At 41.6% G+C, this 19,460-nt stretch overlaps 2 protein-coding genes across 2 annotated transcripts in view; both read left to right on the forward strand.

Moving 5' to 3' along the window:
* LOC142216492 (gamma-crystallin-1-like) overlaps positions 1–19,460 on the forward strand; it is a 347,542-nt gene that overhangs the window by 296,189 nt on the left and 31,893 nt on the right. The window lies entirely within an intron of this gene.
* The window catches only part of LOC142216203 (carboxypeptidase O-like), a 33,369-nt gene that overhangs the window by 12,267 nt on the left and 1,642 nt on the right, over positions 1–19,460 (forward strand). The window contains exons 6-10 of the mRNA XM_075283852.1: positions 836–940; positions 1,340–1,450; positions 10,418–10,508; positions 12,697–12,899; positions 14,846–14,930. Coding sequence (XP_075139953.1) covers positions 836–940; positions 1,340–1,450; positions 10,418–10,508; positions 12,697–12,899; positions 14,846–14,930 — 595 coding nt within the window. The remainder of the gene's footprint in view (positions 1–835; positions 941–1,339; positions 1,451–10,417; positions 10,509–12,696; positions 12,900–14,845; positions 14,931–19,460) is intronic.

Here is a 19,460-nt window from a genome sequence, read left to right on the forward strand (position 1 = left end):
CTATACACTGTATAGCATTCGGCAAATCAACGCTGGTTCTGCAGCAGGCTCATCCTTGCTAGTCGGGGGAGCTGGCAGGTTGCGTTTATGTGGGAGCTGACTTTTTCTCATAGGAATGCATTGACCAGCGTTGATTGGCCGAATGCTATACAGTGTACAGCATTCGGCCAATCAACGCTGGTTCTGCCGGAGGCTCATCATCTGTGAGGAGGTGGAGTCTAAGATCAGACCACAATGAAGACTGCTGTACCCGTGGTGTTGAAGGATTGCTATTGTCCAATGCATCTAAGTGATCAAACTGTTGTAATCTGATGTACCACTGACAGCATCTGTTAGTGGCATGTGACAAGTGTTACCTATGACATATGGAGTTGGTTTAGGACCATGGCGGATGAACCCAAGGGATTAATTAGCATCTAGTTTGTACAAGAGGAAAAAGAGTGCACTGGATGAACCTGGTGTCTATTTACAGAGGGAGTTAAAGGGATTGTTCAATTTGCACAACCTCTTCTCAGAATGAGAACTGTCTGATGATCAGATTATCTCTCTAGGTTCCGGAGCTGAAACCTCCTGTGATAAACTGGTATTGCCGAGGATCATTGCAGGAGGACATACAATTCTCCAGCTGTGGCCACTGGAGTCAGTATATGTACTTATACTGTACAATTTCATGAGGCCTCTCCTATGTTACAGATTGTTGTGCTTCAGGTGATCCCACATTTCCCGTTTTAGATCTGTTAACAAAAAAAGTCTGAAAAAAACAAAACTTAGAGTAATCATTTTTTTTGTGAATATTTATATATATTTGCACACTATAAATTTTAATATTTTACAGATTGGATGGCCATCTGAAAAGACAAAGAAAGTTATATTTATGGACTGTGGAATTCATGCTCGAGAATGGATTGCTGTAGCTTACTGCCAGTGGTTTATAAGAGAGGTACATTCTTTGGATCCACCATTCAAAAACATTAGAGATCTTAAGAAGTAAACTTATATTGCAAATATTTTTTAGGAAAAAAATGTCAAAAATCTAAACTGAAAATAATAATAAAAAGAAATTAAAAACAGTTTGCTCCAGGGTATAAAAATCTAATCCTAAAGCGAGATACCAAGACTGTGATTCGATGTTTAGCACTTTTTGCAGGACTTTCATATTTACTATTCTCCTATGATTTTAATAGGAATTTAAAAATTGTTGTTTGTATTGAAGACTTATATACATAGGAATACTCCAGATACTCCTGATGAATACTCCTGATAACAGAAAATTAGTTTTAGACATTTGAAATGGACTATTCTTTTTTAAATTTGATCACTTTATTTTTTTCTTCTTTAGATTCTAGAGAAACAAAAGAGTGATCCCTTAATTAAAAAACTCCTCAAACAAGTTGATTTTTATGTTATACCCGTCTTAAATATTGATGGATATATTTATTCGTGGACAACTGTAAGTATATGACTCTTGATACATGATGATTTTTGTTGAAAGTACAATTGATAGTAAACACAGAGACGTACATGCAATATATTATTTTTTAAAGATATCAGAAAACCTGAATATGACTCATTCTTAGGGTAAGTTCACAGAGGGTTTTTTGGTCAGGATTTTGAGGCGTATTTTGAATTCAATGGGAGCCGGTCAGTTCTTTTTTTCCGGGAGCCATTTCTTCCGGCATGTTCATTCTTCAGGCCGATTCGCCTCGCAATTCGGACTGAAGACACTCCCTCCTCCCGACTAGGCCTATTCATTGGGCCTAATCCAGAGTGGAGTGCGCGACTGGATACCGGTGCAGTACACTGGCATTCAGTCGCGGCTACCCGTTGTTAAGTCCGGAACCTGAGTCCGGAACCTGAGGTGGATCAGAAAACCCCGTGTGAACTTACCCTAACAGTCATGCTTGAAAGTTTTTGAACCCTTCAGAATCTTCTGTATTCCTGTATAAACTTCACATCAACTATATGAGATTATGCAGAAAATGGAATTAAACAAATGAATTGAAGATATTAAAAATGGTAATTTAATTATAGAACAAAATCATCTAATATGACTAGGGTTGAGCGATCGTGTTCGGAAAAGATCGGATTCCGATCGGCGATCGAGAAAAATTCACAAATTTTGGTTTAATGCATATTGCACATTTTCTGTTAGTACAATAAACCTCATTTCAATCCTGAAATATTACTGTGTCCATCAGTTATTAGATATATCAAACTGAAATGGCTGCTGCAAACACCAAAATATTTAGAACTAAAAATGATTAAGATTAATAGGGGTGCCCAAACTTTTTCATAGGACTGTATATATATATATATATATATATATATATATATATATATATATATATATATATATACATATATATACATACCTTAGCCAAGAAGGTATACGTCCATTCCTGACAACCAGTGGCTGTTATAATCCAATAGGCAGTCCTGTCCTCAGACAGATATATATATATATATATATATATATATATATATATATATATATACATACCTTAGCCAAGAAGGTATACGTCCACTCCTGACAACCAGTGGCTGTTATAATCCAATAGGCAGTCCTGTCCTCAGACAGATATATATATATATATATATATATATATATATATATATATATACACTCACCGGCCACTTTATTAGGTACACCTGTCCAACTGCTCGTTAACACTTAAATTCTAATCAGCCAATCACATGGCGGCAACTCAGTGCATTTAGGCATGTAGACATGGTCAAGACAATCTCCTGCAGTTCAAACCGAGCATCAGTATGGGGAAGAAAGGTGATTTGAGTGCCTTTGAACGTGGCATGGTTGTTGGTGCCAGAAGGGCTGGTCTGAGTATTTCAGAAACTGCTGATCTACTGGGATTTTCACGCACAACCATCTCTAGGGTTTACAGAGAATGGTCCGAAAAAGAAAAACCATCCAGTGAGCGGCAGTTCTGTGGGCGGAAATGCGTTGTTGATGCCAGAGGTCAGAGGAGAATGGCCAGACTGGTTCGAGCTGATAGAAAGGCAACAGTGACTCAAATAGCCACCCATTACAACCAAGGTAGCCAGAAGAGCATCTCTGAACGCACAGTACGTCCAACTTTGAGACAGATGGGCTACAGCAGCAGAAGACCACACCGGGTGCCACTCCTTTCAGCTAAGAACAGGAAACTGAGGCTACAATTTGCACAAGCTCATCGAAATTGGACAATTGAAGATTGGAAAAACGTTGCCTGGTCTGATGAGTCTCGATTTCTGCTGCGACATTCGGATGGTAGGGTCAGAATTTGGCGTCAACAACATGAAAGCATGGATCCATCCTGCCTTGTATCAACGGTTCAGGCTGGTGGTGGTGGTGTCATGGTGTGGGGAATATTTTCTTGGCACTCTTTGGGCCCCTTGGTACCAATTGAGCATCGTTGCAACGCCAAAGCCTACCTGAGTATTGTTGCTGACCATGTCCATCCCTTTATGACCACAATGTACCCAACATCTGATGGCTACTTTCAGCAGGATAATGCGCCATGTCATAAAGCTGGAATCATCTCAGACTGGTTTCTTGAACATGACAATGAGTTCACTGTACTCCAATGGCCTCCACAGTCACCAGATCTCAATCCAATAGAGCATCTTTGGGATGTGGTGGAACGGGAGATTCGCATCATGGATGTGCAGCCGACAAATCTGCAGCAACTGTGTGATGCCATTATGTCAATATGGACCAAAATCTCTGAGGAATGCTTCCAGCACCTTGTTGAATCTATGCCACGAAGAATTGAGGCAGTTCTGAAGGCAAAAGGGGGTCCAACCCGTTACTAGCATGGTGTACCTAATAAAGTGGCCGGTGAGTAAATATATATATATATATATATATATATATATATATATATACCTTAGCCAAGAAGGTATACATCCACTCCAGACAACCAGTGGCTGTTATAGTCCAATAGGCAGTCCTGTCCTCAGACAGATATATATACATACCTTAGCCAAGAAGGTATACGTCCACTCCTTGCAACCAGTGGCTGTTATAGTCCCATAGGCAGTCCTGTCCTCAGACAGATATATATACATACATTTATAAACTATATATATATATATATATATATATATATATATATATATATATAGACAATTTTTTATATATAGACAAAAAACATGCCACCAAAATCAAAAAAAGTAAAAGGACCCAACAGTCGTGCTCTGGCCAGTGCTCAACCACCTGCCATGAAAGGCAAAAAACAGACGTCAGCATTGCGTGTGTGTGGCAAATCCGGTATTCTGAATGCTGATAAGCCAGTCCACAGACAACTAATTACTTCATATATTGAAGCATCTTCTTCTGGAAGGACTTCCTCCTCATATTCCACTGAACGAAGCTTTGGGTCATCTGCTGTGCCAAATGTTCAATGGGGATCCAGTTCACCCCCTTCTAAATTAACCTGTCCAACAAATTTGGCAGAAGCTGAGGGATCTGCTGCATTATTTGATCATTCAATGTCCAAGTTGACAGAATACTGCTGTCATCTGACGATGATGAAACACAAATTCCAGATGCGGCTTCCTTCACCATCATCCAGGCCAGTCCATGTGTTAGTGTGGAAGATCGTTCAGAAGAGCCAGTGGATGATGACTATGTTGACAACTTGGGCTCCACATGAAGAGGATCAAGGAACTAGTTCTGATGATGAGGTTCAAGTTCGTTTGCCAGTGCCACCAAAACGTCCTCCAATTAATGCACAAATCCCAGTTATAACACAAACACCAGTAAACGCTTCTCCTGCTGGCACTCTGCGACCCAAAGTGCCTAAACTTGCTAACCTGAAAAAGAAAGTCTCCAAACAAACTGTGTGGTTATATTTCACCAAAGATGAAAATGACCCAACGAGGGTGATATGCAAGACTTGCAAGCAGTCACTTAGCCGAGGAAAGGACACTAGGCACCTCAATACAAATGCTATGCCTAGGCATTTGAAATCTGTACACCCATCACTTTTTAAAATATTTAATCAACAAGAAAGTGAAGAGAGGGATGTGCCTGTGAACGTTGGCCCACCACGAGCTTTGGCTAGTTCTTCAACCTACTTGTCCAATGCCAGTGCCACGTACACACCAACTTCATGTGCGCCAGGCAGCAGTGCTGGGCAACAGTCAAGCAATTTGTATAAAAGAATTACAGGAACCACTAGCCAAAGAGCCACATCTGAATTCCGCATGCCAATTGCTCCAACATGTTCCTCTCTTTCTGGCTCTAATATTCAGCCCACCCTCCAGCAACTATTGGAAAGGAAAAAATCCTATCCAGCCACACATGAGCGTGCTAAGCTGCTTACCTCCAGTATTTCAAAACTACTGGCCTTGGAAATGGTCCCTTTCCGCTTTGTGGAATCAAAGGCTTTTCACTCCCTGATGGCCCATGCTGTGCCTCAATATGTTGTACCCAGCCGCCATTACTTTTCACGAAAGGCGGTCCCCGACTTGCAGGAACATGTCAAGCAACAGATAAAGCGTGCCCTAAATCAATCTGTTAGTGCATGTGTGCATTTGACAACAGACACGTGGACTAGCCAGCATGGGCAGGGCCATTACCTATCTCTGACCACACATTGGGTCAACATTTTTGATACTTGTCAGAATATGGACAGCAGTTTGTCGTCTGTTCTTCCAACCCGAAGGAGGGTCCTTTCAAATTCATTGGGGGTTCCAACTTCCCCTTCAACTCATTCGGAAACTTCATTTCCTGAGAGTTCCAGGGACGGAATGACTTCCACACCAGAACCTCCATCACATCATGGGTCTGGAAATGCACCTAATTTGTATCGGTGTGCTAGCGGGCGAAGGCAGCAAGCAGTACTGAAATGAATTAGTTTGGGGGAACTGACTCACACTGCTGAAAACATCAAAGATGCAATAATTGCTGAAACTGAGTTATGGTTTGGTCTGCTAGACCTCAAAATAGGCAACGTGGTCTGCGACAATGATAGAAATTTGGTGGCGGCCCTGAATTTGTTCCCATTGACACATATACCTTGCCTTGCGCATGCATTCAATTTGGTGGTACAAGCGTTCTTGAAACACTATCCCGATCTTGCACCCCTGATTGACAAAGTACGAACATTGTGTGCCGATATACGGCGGTCCAAGGTAGCTTCATCTCTCATGGCTCAGTTTCAGCACAAACACCGCTTGCCCGTTCACAGGCTCATATGTGATGTGCCCACCAGGTGGAATTCGACATTGAATATGTTGCAGAGGTTTGTCGAATAGAAGCCAGAAGTAATAGATCTTTTGATGATGAGAGGAGCCCGACGTAGAAATGTTGCCCCAGTAAACCTCCATCTTATGGCTGTGGAGCGGGCACAGCTGCATGACGTCTGTTTGGTTCTTCAGTGTCTGGAATACTGCACAAAAGTGGTCAGCGCAAACAACACCAGCGTCAGCATGACTGTGCCACTTTTGTGCACATTGAAGGACAGTCTCATAACTTTGAGGGATCAGGTATGTCCAACAGAGGAGGAAGAGGATATTTTCTTGGAAGACAGCCAGGACTTGGAAGACCAACATGGCCACCATGACCCCAGGGCTGAACGGATCAGGCAATGGTTGGAGACTGGGTCACAGACTCGAATAGCCTGTGTGGGTACTTAATCAGAGGAGGAGGAGGAGGATGATGAGGACAATTTGGATCAGGAGATTGATGTCAGTGTGGAGGAGTCATACCAGCAGTCCCAGTCAACAAGCATTGTGCGTGGATGGGTGGATGCAGAAGAGACTATAGTCAGCTTAGATGAATTGGACAGTGATGAATCGCCATCAGGTACATTGGCACACGTGTCATTTCATGCTTAATTGTCTTCTGGAAGATAAACGTGTAAAAAACATCCTGGCAGATCCTGAATACTGGGTAGCAACCCTACTTGATCCTCGCTTCAGGGATAAAGTTCCGGGCTTCATTTCCATCACACCACAGGCTTATAGGGATATCGATATGTACCATCAAACACTGTTGGATGACTTAATGGACACATTTTCTACAGAAAGGAGTGAGTCAAGATCATCTCCAACTCCTGCACAACTTTCACAACACCATGTTGGTCCCAGAGACAGAAGCACAGCCCGTTGCAAGGGAAGTGTGGGCATAATGACTAGTGCTTGGCTGTTTTTGTTGAGGCCTACTACACCAACATTATATGTAGAGGTATCAGACCGGAGACAGCATTTTTTGTTGCAGGTGCAAGACTATGTGAAAACACACATAGACATCTTACCACAAGAGTGTTTCCTGCTGGACTACTGGGTGTCAAAGATGGAAATGTGGCCTGAACTTGCCCAGTATGCCCTGGGGTTACATTCCTGTCCATCAGCTAGTGTCTTTTCTGAACGACTGTTCAGCACTGCAGGTGGTGTTGTGACGGAGCTTCGGACAAGACTCTCTGCTGACAATGTCGATCGCCTGAGTTTCATAAAGATTGGATTGAGAAGGGCTATAACACACCATTGGCATTATAAAGAAATTGATGTTTTTAAAAAACGTATCATCGATTTTCTGTAGCTCCTCCTGCACATATTTTTTATTTTTTTTTTAAGTTACAATTTTTCAGAGGCTCATGTGCTTCAATTTTTAGATTAGAAAACAATGTTTTTATGGCCATTTAAGTCTCTTGCTGTTTCTATGAATTCAAGAACTTGTATGTGTTTTTGGGTAGCTGTTTTTTACTTTTAAAAAACGATCGTTAGAAAAAAAAATCCCATAGACTTGCATTGGGATCGGAATTGGGATCGAGATCGGGTTCGAATGAAAAATGGTCGGCAATCGGATTTCAAAATCGATCCTGAAAAGTCAAGATCGGCTCAACCCTAAATATGACATATCTGAGAGTGGCAAATCTATCTGAACTTTTGCTTTCAGCATGTGCTGTGACCCCATTCCCCATTGTGCAGCAATAACCACATCTAAGCAGTTCCGGTGAGTGCTGATAAGTTCTGCACATCAGCTCAGAGGAATTGTAACCCATTCCTCTGTACAAAACCGATTCAACTCTGTTACGTTCTTGGATTCCATCCCATGAAGGGGTTGTTTCAGGTCCTTCCACAAAATTCCTATTTCGTTAAGGTCAGGAATTTGACTCAGCTATTCCAAAATTTGATTGTCATCCCATTGATTGAAAATATCTGACACACACACACGCACACACACACACACACACACACACACACACACACACACACACACACACATATATATATGTATACATATACATATATATACATATATATATATGATTTTTTTTCTATATATAGATTAAATTATAAATAACATTTTGATTCATTTGCTTGCTTTAGGTTTCTTTCTCTTTTAGGAAATGTATTAACATCTGTTGTAGTTTTCAGGTCACATTTATGCTGCAATTTAGAAAATTTAGAATTCTGTATATCCATGAAAAACCTACAGAAGACATATAAAAAAAACACGTGTGTCCTCCTCTCATAGAAACTAATTGACCAAAAAATAAGGAACACTAAAATATAACTTTTAGGCAAAGGCCCCACATATGAAACCAAAACCAGAAAAAAAGCTTCAAAATGGCAAAAAGACAATGTGGTTTTCATAGAAAGTCCACAGAGTTTTGCTCTGTGGACTTTCTAACGCTGGCTTCACACCAGTGTTCGGCACACTGTATTAGGTTTCCGTCTTCTGCCGGCAGAAGATGGAAAACCGTCATGCCGAGTCTGGCCGTGAGCACCGGTGAGCGTTTTGAGCTCTCCACGGCGAAACCATTTTTTTAAACCGGACACAGAGTACTGCATGTCCGACTCGTGGAGAGCATAAAACGCTCACCGGCGCTCATGGCTGGACACTTTTCAAACCCATTCAAATGAAGGAGGCGGAGTCTAAGAATGGTCCACAGCAGTCTCAATTCTGGTCCGATCTTAGACTCCGCCTCCTCACAGATGAACCTCCGGCAGAACCAGCATTGATTGGCCGAATGCTGTAGTCTGTATGGCATTCAGCCAATCATCGCTGTTCAATACATTCCTATGGGAAAAAGTCAGCTTGCGCATATCACAAGCTGACAGGGATCCCGACGAGATAGAGCACCAAAGAGCTGTGTGAGTGACATTCCCACCTAAATAAAGGTAATCCCTAGCTATCCCTGCCTGTAGATCTGTCCCTGTCTCACAGTCACATAGTTCACAGTCTCATATGAACCGGATATTAAATCCACTGTTCGTATAAATTGGAGGTCACCTGAATTAGCCAGCCAATTACTTTTTCTGATTTTTTTTAAATGCCTACGTTGTTGGAGTTCCTGTCCCACCTCCCCTGCGCAGTTATTGGTGCAAAAAAAGCACCAGGGAAGGTGGGAGGGGAATCAAATTTTTTGTGAGTTTGCCACCTGGTGTTTGACTCGAATCGAACATCTCGAACAGCCTGATATCCGATCGAACATGTACTCGATCGAACGCTGTTCGCTCATCTCTAGTAATAATATAACCATGTCAGATACTAGTTCTACTCCACAATCCCTCCCGCACTGATACACTTAATTATCCTCTCTACTGTCGTTCTGTCTGGAGCCTGTTCACTGTGTGTGATCTCATGTAGGTCAGAAACAGCATAAATGGGGGACAATTTGTCAAAATAACAGTCCTTTTTCTCTCAGTTCAATGAAGATTCCCCTTTCAAAGTCTGTCGATGGGTCAAAATGTCTCTTAGGGCTAGTTCACACGGAGTTAAATGAACTCCACGTGTACACTGGCATCCCGTTGTGGCATTCTGTGATGGATTAATCCCAAATGAATAGGCCGGAGCCTTGTGCCATGGACGCAGCAAGATAAGGCAGCTCGCTTCTTTTTTCAGCTATTAGCCGTTTTTGGCAGCGGATTTTGAGGAGAATTCCGCATCAAAATCCGCTGCCAATTTAGGGGGGTGTGAACTAGCCCTAAGTGTATTGTAGAGGCATGTCTACACATCAACAATATCTCATATAAAGGTACAGTCCCCAAAAGTAGTTTCCGGGAGGCATTTTATAGGGCAGTGGGGGATGCACTTTTACGATGTGTAGGATTAGTTCCCTCCTGTAATCATTTACATATCTGCCAGAGACATAACTGCATGCTGGATTATGCTGGATTACGCTGGATTACGCGGCAATATTGGTGCAATATTTTTTGTCAGTGAGTATATATGTAAAGCCACTCTTGTTGGCAGCACTTTATCCTCATGTTATTGTACTTAGCCCAAAATGTCAGCTAAAGATATTCAGCTGAGAAACAAAAGGATCAACGATATGATGTTACATTGAAAAGATAATATAAGAGTAATCTCTTGCCGATGTCATTCAGCTAGGTAGTATTGTGGAGTAAAGAAAAATAAACTAATGAACTTGTGGTTTTCATTTCTTTATCCCATTCTCCAAATCAGGAGCGTTTGTGGAGAAAAAATCGTTCACCTCAATATAACGGAACGTGTTTTGGAGTGGACCTGAACCGCAATTTTGAAGCAAAGTGGTGCAGTATGTTCTATTTACAGATGTGTAGCCTAATGATAAATGCCTGTTTTATAGCTGCATTTCAAGTTATTTATTATATTATACATTATAATGTACAACTAAGGATAAAGCGACTTTTCATGAACTTATCCAAAAAAGGGAATGTCTTACCATTTTTTTTTTTTAATTAAAACCACATGGTGAAATATTTTCATTGTGGGACCAATTACTCAAATAATCTAGCAATTCAGAGGAGTAATACACTAAAACATAACTTTTACTAATATATTCAGATAAAAATAGAGCTCAGTTCACACTTCAAATGAAAGAAGTGCGCTACCTGAAACAAAATAATTGTTCTTCTAATGTTTCTCAATGCATTTTGCCATAGCTCATCAGGAGGATAATATCTGAGTACGAACCTAATGCATAAATGCACTCATTTCACCATAAGTCATTAGAAATATGATATATGAGTACCAGCATAATGTATAAATGCACTTATTAGAACCCAGTTCCATCTTTTAGTGTTAGGGTTGGTTCACATTAACATTGTATTCCCTCCGAAAAGTGTCCGCATGGAGACTCCCCGGACAGAATACAATCGCAATTGCAGGCAATGTGCTGTCAAAGCACACAGACTCCATAAACTATAATGATTTGTGTGGGCAGTGCGCGGCAAGCACACGGATCCCATTATAGTCTATGGGGTCCGTGTGCTTTGACAGCACATTGCCTGCAATTGTGATTGTATTCCGTCTGGGGGGTGTCCATGCGGACTCCTTTCGGACGGAATACATACACTAGTGTGAACCAATCCTATGTTTCACACTTCAAATGGCTACTGCCTGGGCTAATATTTTGGAGGATTGGATGAGCTGCAAGTGGATACACCTAGAATAAAATCCACCAGTCATAGCTATTCAGACATGTATATTCTCCAGGTAAAATAATTGTAATCTCATGCTACTCCATATGTAAAGCTATTCCGTTCTTTAATATGCATATGGTACAAATCCCACTTTCTAATTAGATACAGGCACGATTTCGGATGAATTTTTAAAGCTGCAGAGGTGGAAAAATGTCTGATATTAGTAGCCACAGTGAGTGGATAGCAGTAATAATATACCATCCCCCATCCAATGCTATAATGTAAATGGCCACTGAGCAGCAGCTTCACAATTCACAAGTTTACACTTCAAATGGCTACTACCTGAGTTGATAATTTGGAAAAAAAAATATTTAAAAAAACCAATGCATTGACACGCTGGAGTCCTGGATTTGAATCCTGCCAAGAACAAACCATTTGCAAGGAGTTTGTATGTTCTCCCCGTGTTTGCATGGATTTCCTCCCACACTCCCAAGACATACTGTTAGGGAAAAAAGTACATTATGATCCCTATATGGCGCTCACAATCTACATAAAAAAATAAAAAATATTTAAAAAAAAAAGGAAAAAAAATAATGCCTTGGCAACCCCTTCAAGTAAAGGAAAACATTATAAGGGTCCATTCACACAAAAGAAAATGATGTGGAATTTCAGCGCTGAAAAAAAGCCTCCCATTGACTTCAATGGGTTCCCTTTTCTGTTTTTCTCTTGAATGGGTTTGCAAAGTGACCACCCGTGAGCGTATTCTGCCTTTCCACGGCGAAACCATTTATTTTTTACCGGACACAAAGTCCTGCATGTCCGACTTTGTGTCCAGTTAAAAAAAAACAGTTTCGCACAAGATGTTCACAGACAGTCACTTTGCAAACCCATTCAAGTGAATGGGTTTGAAAACTGACCGCCGGGTTTCCATCTCCTGTCCAGTTTCTCGGGCAGAAGATGGAAACCCGCAAAGTGGAGACTGGGCGCCGGTGAGAACCCACAGTGAGATTCATGATAGTGGTGTCAATCATAACTGGTGCTTACTGGTATAGAGACATATACCCAAGCAGTGCTAAATCTTTGGCCCCTATCTGTTGACCCTGTTTATACTGTATGTTATGTATTGTACGGTTTTGTGTTCTCACATATTATAGCTTGTTTGCAGCAAAGTAAAATGCGACTTTTTAACAATGCCGTAATAACCTCCATCTAGAAATCCAGATATTAAACTCTGATTCGAAATGATTGCAACTAACAACCAATATTATGTGATTCTGGGCTTATTAATATAATGCAGATTTTGTTGTAATATATCATGTTTCTGCCACTTTTTACCTTTAGGTGTTGGAGCAGGTACTGACTGTGGCTATATAACCTACTGTGGCCCAAGTGCTGCTTCAGAGCTTGAAACCAAAGCTGTGGTCAAACTTTTTGATCAGGCCAAACCCAATATACTTATGTACCTAACAGTTCACAACTACGGAAGACTTATTCTTCTTCCCTATGGATACACACAAAATAAATCTGAGAATCATGATGAAATGGTAAAGTATTAAAATTTTTATACTCTTAAGGCTAAGGCCCAACGTAGAAAAACACAGCAAAAAAAAAAGGCTGCAGGAAATATAAAACACAGTCCACTTTTATTGCGTTTTTACAGAAATTTTCACTGCAGATTTTTTTCCCCTTATTATACCTACCTATAAGGAGTTCCATAGGTATAATTGAATACGCAGCTTTTCCGTTGCAGATTTTTTCTGCAATGTGTGAATAGCCTCATTCTCTTTGCAGGTACTGTACAATGCAGCATTTTTTTACTGCAGTGTTTTCGTCATTGCAAAAATGCTACGTTTTCACAACGTGGGGCTTTAACCTAAAGCAAACCTGTCAGGCAATTTCTACTCCATAGCTTCATGCAGAATAGCAAAACCTGAGCTCCGTGATATATAGATTTACATGATAACCCATGATAACAGGCAGGGAACAGGAATGGTAAGGGAAAGCAAAGCTAAAGGACTGTAGCAAGTGTACAGATAAGGTTATAGAGAACCTGGAAGTTTGCAAACAGATACTGAATGCTATAACAGGCCATGAACATGGGGGGGAGCTGAGCTGATGCTGCCGAGCAGAGCTGAGTGTGCGCTGAACCCTGCTGCACACTCAGCTCTGCTGCATCAGAGATGCACTGAACCCTGCTGCACACTCAGCTCTGCTGCATCAGAGATGCACTGAACCCTGCTGCACACTCAGCTCTGCTGCATCAGAGATGCACTGAACCCTGCTGCACACTCAACTCTGCTGCATCAGAGATGCGCTGAATCCTGCTGCACACTCAGGTCTGCTGCATCAGAAATGTGCTGAACCCTGCTGCACACTCAGCTTTGCTGCATCAGAAATGTAGCAGAGCTGAGTGTGTGCTGAACCCTGCTGCACACTCAGCTCTGCTGCATCTCAGCAGAGCTGAGTGTGCAGCAGGGTTCAGCGCACACTCAACTCTGCTACATCTCCGGTGTAGGAATTCATTGACCAGCATTGATTGGCCGAATGCCATACAGAGTACAGCATTCGGCCAATCAATGCTGGTTCTGCCGGAGGAGGCGGAATCTAAGATTGGTCCACAGCAGTCTCCATTCTGGTCCGATCTTAGACTCAGACTCCTCACAGACGAGCCTCCGGCAGAACCAGCGTTGTACTCTGTATGGCATTCGGCCAATCAACGCTGGTCAATGCATTCCTATGGGAAAAAGTCAGCTCGTGCATATTGCAAGCTGACATGGATCCCGACCAGATAGAGCCCCAAAGAGCTGTGTGAGTGACATTCCCACCTAAATAAAGGTAATTCCTAGCTAACCCTGCCTGTACATCTATCCCTGTCTCACAGTCACATAGTTCACAGTCTCATATGAACCGGATATTAAATCCACTGTTCGTATAAATTGGAGGTCACCTGAATTAGCCAGCCAATTACTTTTTCCGATTTTTTTTTCAATGCATCCGTTGTTGTAGTTCCTGTCCCAACTCCCCTGCACAGTTATTGGTGCAAAAAAAGCACCAGGGAAGGTGGGAGGGGAATCAAATTTTTAGTGAGTTTGATCTCGAACAGCCTGATACCGATTGAAGATGTACTCGATCGAACACTGTTCGCTTAACTCTACTCTTTTTAAATAGTGTTCAAGAAACAATGCGAACTTAACATGAAAAAATAAATATGTATGCCCCTGAATGCACATATATTTGTTTATAAATAAAAGGTACAGTATATATCCTATACAATATACCATAACTTTTTGTTCTACTGAATAACTTCAGCAGGCGTTATTTTTCAACACAGTCAACGAAAAAGTATCCTAACATTGATGGTAAAACTGCATAAATATGTGAAACATATTCCAAAAGAACAATTTTTTTAGCACATATTTGTTCAAAAGGAATTAGACTTATAAATGCTGGCATTAACGTTATTTTTTCCATTTACATTTTTTTTAACCAGGAAACAGCTGCCAATAGGGCTGTTGCAAAAATGAAAGAAAAGCATGATACTGAATACATAGTGGGATCTACGTCTGTGGTATTATGTAAGTACTTTTATGACATAGCACTGAAAATGAACAGTGATCCTAGATTAAGTTCATATAGCCAACATTGTAACAACCAATATGTCTGTATACATAAGGAGGTGTTCCAATCTTGATGGTACAGCTTATGTCATGTAATGATCACCTGCCACATTGAAGATATTAAGATTGGGGATGTATGTGCAGTACTTGAAACACGTCAGCAGTAGCCACAAACCTGCCAATGGCGAACTCAGTGTTAATGTACATTGGTACAGTGGATAAGATTTCTTCATATCTCATCTGTGTGCAAAGTGACTAAATAATAATTATTCCTATGGGATTCAGCTGCAGGTTTCAATCTCTGTAATGGAAAGGTTGAAAGCTGGGAAGAATCCGGCAACATTTTCTAAAAGCACCTGATTTGGTTAAAGTTGCTGCATAGATTCTCAAAAACAAACACTGCTGAAATACCCTGATGGAAAATTCAGCAGCTTCTTGTCGGGGGAAATGCCTCAGGGTAGATGCTGTCGGTTTCTGAATCTGGGAAAGATGTGTGCGAGTGCTCGGAGAACACAGACACAGACATACACTTAGATGCTGTATACAAAGTGTTCTGAAATGTATTACAAATTATCATTGGATTATAAAGAGAAATGATGGCTTTATGCTAGCTTAAAGGGGTATTCCCATGTACATAATCATATCTATATTTGTAGATAATTAAAAGTTAAACATTTTTGCAAATATAAGTAATTAAAAATTCTGCAAAGTTTTAAAGATTTTCTCTAACTTTCTTAGTGGTGACAGTCTGTTATCTTGATCGGTTGCCAATGGTTATAACCACTAATGCAGAAACTTTCTATGGTCTGGGTCTTGTCAGGAATCCAGCTATGATTTTCTTATTGTAGCCGGGTTATCAGGCAGGGACACCACATGTATCAGAAGATATCCCGGCCACAATAAAGAAATCATGGCTGATTTTCTGACCTTAGAAAGTTTCTGCATTAGTGGTCGTATCCATTGCAACCGATCAAGACACCAGATGTCACCACTAAGAAAGTTAGAGAAAATCTTTAAAACTCTGCAGAATTTTTAATTACTTACATTTGCAAAAATGTTTAACTTTTAATCATCTACAAATTAAAAAATAATTATGTCGATGGGAATACCCCTTTAAGCATCACATATGAATTATAATTGGTCAGAATTAGAGATGAACGCGTAGTATTCGATCGAGTAGGTATTCGATAGAATACTACTGTATTCGAAATACTCGTACTCATTCAAATACTACTCGTTATTCACAGTAAAGATTTGATTCAGAACCAGCGTTGTATTGTACACTGTATAGTATTCGGCAAATCGACGCTGGTTCTGCAGCAGGCTCGTCTTTGCTAGTCGGGAGAGCTGGCAGCTTGCCTTATTTGGGAGCTGACGTTTTCTCATAGGAATGCATTGACTAGCGTTGATTGGCCAAATGCTATACAGTGTACAGCATTCGACCAATGAATGCTGGTTCTGCTGGAGGCTCGTCTTCATCGTTCATTCATAATTCTCCCTGCGCCGTGTCCTACTCCTTCCACTTTGCTTTTAGGGCCAGTTCACATTAGCGCTTGCCTCCCATCTGGAAGGAGTCTGCAGGAGGACCCCCCGAATGGAATATCAGCGCAACTGCAAGCGCTGTGCAGTTAAAGCGCACGGACCCCATAGACTATAATGGGGTCCGTGTGCTTGCCGCGCACTGCCCGCACAAATCATTCGTGCGGGCAGTGCACTGCAAGCACACGGACCCGTTATAGGTTAAGCGGTCCGTGCGCTTTAACTGCACAGCGCTCCTCCTCAACACACCTCAACTGCACTTCGCTCCTCCTAAACACTCTCCTCCTGCTACTTGTGGACTTGGTGACTCTCCTTTAGTTGAATAGTGGTTTCCCCTGAAACGAGCATTTTTTCCCATAGACTATAATGGGATTCGATATTTGATCGAGTAGTCGAATATTGAGGCTCTACTCAAAATGAATATCGAATCTCAAATATTTCACTACTCGCTCATCTGTAGTCAGAATATATAATGGGCGTTTACAGATGATAAATACATGCATCCACAAGTTAACACATGAATATCCGTGTAGTCCGCCATCTTAGCCTCTAATCATGTTAGCACAGTCTGCCAAGATGGATGCTTTGGCCTTGCAGACGTCATAAAACATTCTTAATTAGACATAACTTCTTATCACTAGTCTTACAGGAGAATGAAGCTCAGGGAACATAGAAACATTCTCGAGGTTTTTGACAACAAAATGTACTGTAAACAAACTTTGCAATAATCAACATTTTCGGAAATCTAACTTCAGAAGGCCAGGAAAGCTCACAATAAGTTAAACATGGACGATACAGACCAATATGGCTGAATGAACCAATGTCTATTCTTCCCCTCACATTGTTCATTCTATTCGTTTCAATAGCCTGAGGCTAAGGTTCCACATATCATGTTTTTTTCAGCAGCATATTTCACAGAAAGTCTACAGAGTTTTCCTCTGCAAACTTTTTGCCCCTATTATGCCTATTATACCTATAGGGAAAACACAGTTGTTTCTGTAGATATAATTGACATGCTGTGATTTTCCAAAAAGTAAGTGCTTTTGAAATCCCCACTTTTCCACTTTTCTAGATTAGCCAGAATCCTGTCACTTTGCAAGTACTGTAAAACACAGCGTTCTTTGCCGTGGCATTTCCACCATGGCCAAAACCCTAAGTGTTTGCAAAGTGAGGCCTCGGCTTAGACCAGGGCCCCATGGGCCGGAAATGCTGTGACATATTTTAAGGGAAAAATCGTGGCGTAATACAGTAAATGCAAAGTGGATGGGATTCATGCGAATCCCATGCCCACTTTGTGCCCAGAGAGTGCCAGCGCGGTTTTGGAAATCGCAGCATGGGAATTATATCTACTGAAATGCCGGTGGCTTTCCCATACATATAATTGTAACAGTCCACGGATGAAAACTCCATGAACTTTCTATTCAAAGCGCTGCAGTTTTTCTCTCAGCGCTTTAGTGCTGCGTATCGTTCCGTGGGGCCTTAGCCTTAAAGTGGTTTTCGAAGATTGGAAATCAATATGTACCCAATACCCACCTGATAAATTCCCTTGTTTTCCTGCCCCGCTGCTTCAGTAGACGTTCTGTTCACTGTTTATTTCCATGCTGCAGTGACATGTCCTAAACTCATGTGACCACTAACGCTGACCAGCCAGCGATTGACTGTAGAAGCTGTATAGGTATACAGTAGTCACTGCCGTATGAAAATGAAAAAAGACAATCAGGGACCATTGGAGGTGGGGGATGTTAGGAACCTGACGCAACAATAATCACTGTAAGTCTTGGGCAACTAGAATCCCAAGGGACCGAGGCAAAAACAGTCCTGAGTGTACTACACTCTCCTAACCGGAGTGAAACCATTCCCCGAAGTTCATCGCCAGAGCTCCTGATGGTGGAGTAGGACTTGGTAAAATCCAAGCCCAGATCCGCAGCCGCCCAGAGAGTGCCGCACACCCGGCAAACCCCAAGTAAAGGGGACCCAGAAAAACCCAGACACTAACCTCAGTGGATGAAGTTCAGGAGTGCAGGTCAGCACAGAGAAACAGATGTACAGGACAAGCAGGTAATCCAGAGATCAAAGTAGGTTCCAGAGGAAGCCAAAGCGTAGTCAATCAAGCTGAGTCAGTTCACAGGAGGTCATGTAGTAGCAGGAGGGAGAGACAGAAGCGTAGTCAGGAGCACCTGGTCATACTTAGGAGGTTACGGAGTAGCCAAAACAGGAGTCAGACAGGAGAGGTCACGTCACGAAAAGCCAAAGGTCATGCACAGGAGGTCAGGTAAATGCCAAATCAGGAGTTTCAAGAAGAGTTTATCTGTAAAGCAAGCCGGGGTCATACATATACAAGAAGGTAATCAGGAGTTCAGGGACAGGAGGCAGGAGAACACTGAGGAGCTAATTCCATGGGAAAAACAAATAAACAGTGCCGCTGACCCCCCCCAAACCCATCACTAGAGGGAGACTGGAACCCCTGCAGAGACAACCGGAGGATCCGGTCCTCCTCCATGAGGGACTGGAATCACCATTCCGGCGCTGAACACAGAGCGGGCTGAGAGCCTCCACGCAGTATTAATTAATGGAGAGTATTAATTATTTTATCATATTTCCCCCCTCCCTGCCCCTAATGACAACTTTTTAGAATTGAAGGCAAATATAGATAGAGCAAATAATTTTTGTGGCATAGCCCCATTAAACCTTGATTATTGAATATCTACAAAGGAAGAAAATTCACAAACTGACTTGATGCAACTGACTCGATGACATAGTATTACAATACCATGCTGGAATTAATTTAGCTTCTTAGAACATGCCACTCTTTCACACACATTAGTAAGACTGAGGCCCCACGTTGTAGAAAAACAGCTTTTTTTGTTGCAGAGTTTGCTGCAGTTTTGTTTTTTTTTTTTTAACCAAAGCCAGGAGTGGATTGAGCAGCAGGGGGACATATAGAGGATT

This window comes from Leptodactylus fuscus, chromosome 8, assembly GCF_031893055.1.
Source record: "Leptodactylus fuscus isolate aLepFus1 chromosome 8, aLepFus1.hap2, whole genome shotgun sequence".
NCBI classification, from domain to species: Eukaryota; Metazoa; Chordata; class Amphibia; order Anura; family Leptodactylidae; genus Leptodactylus; species Leptodactylus fuscus.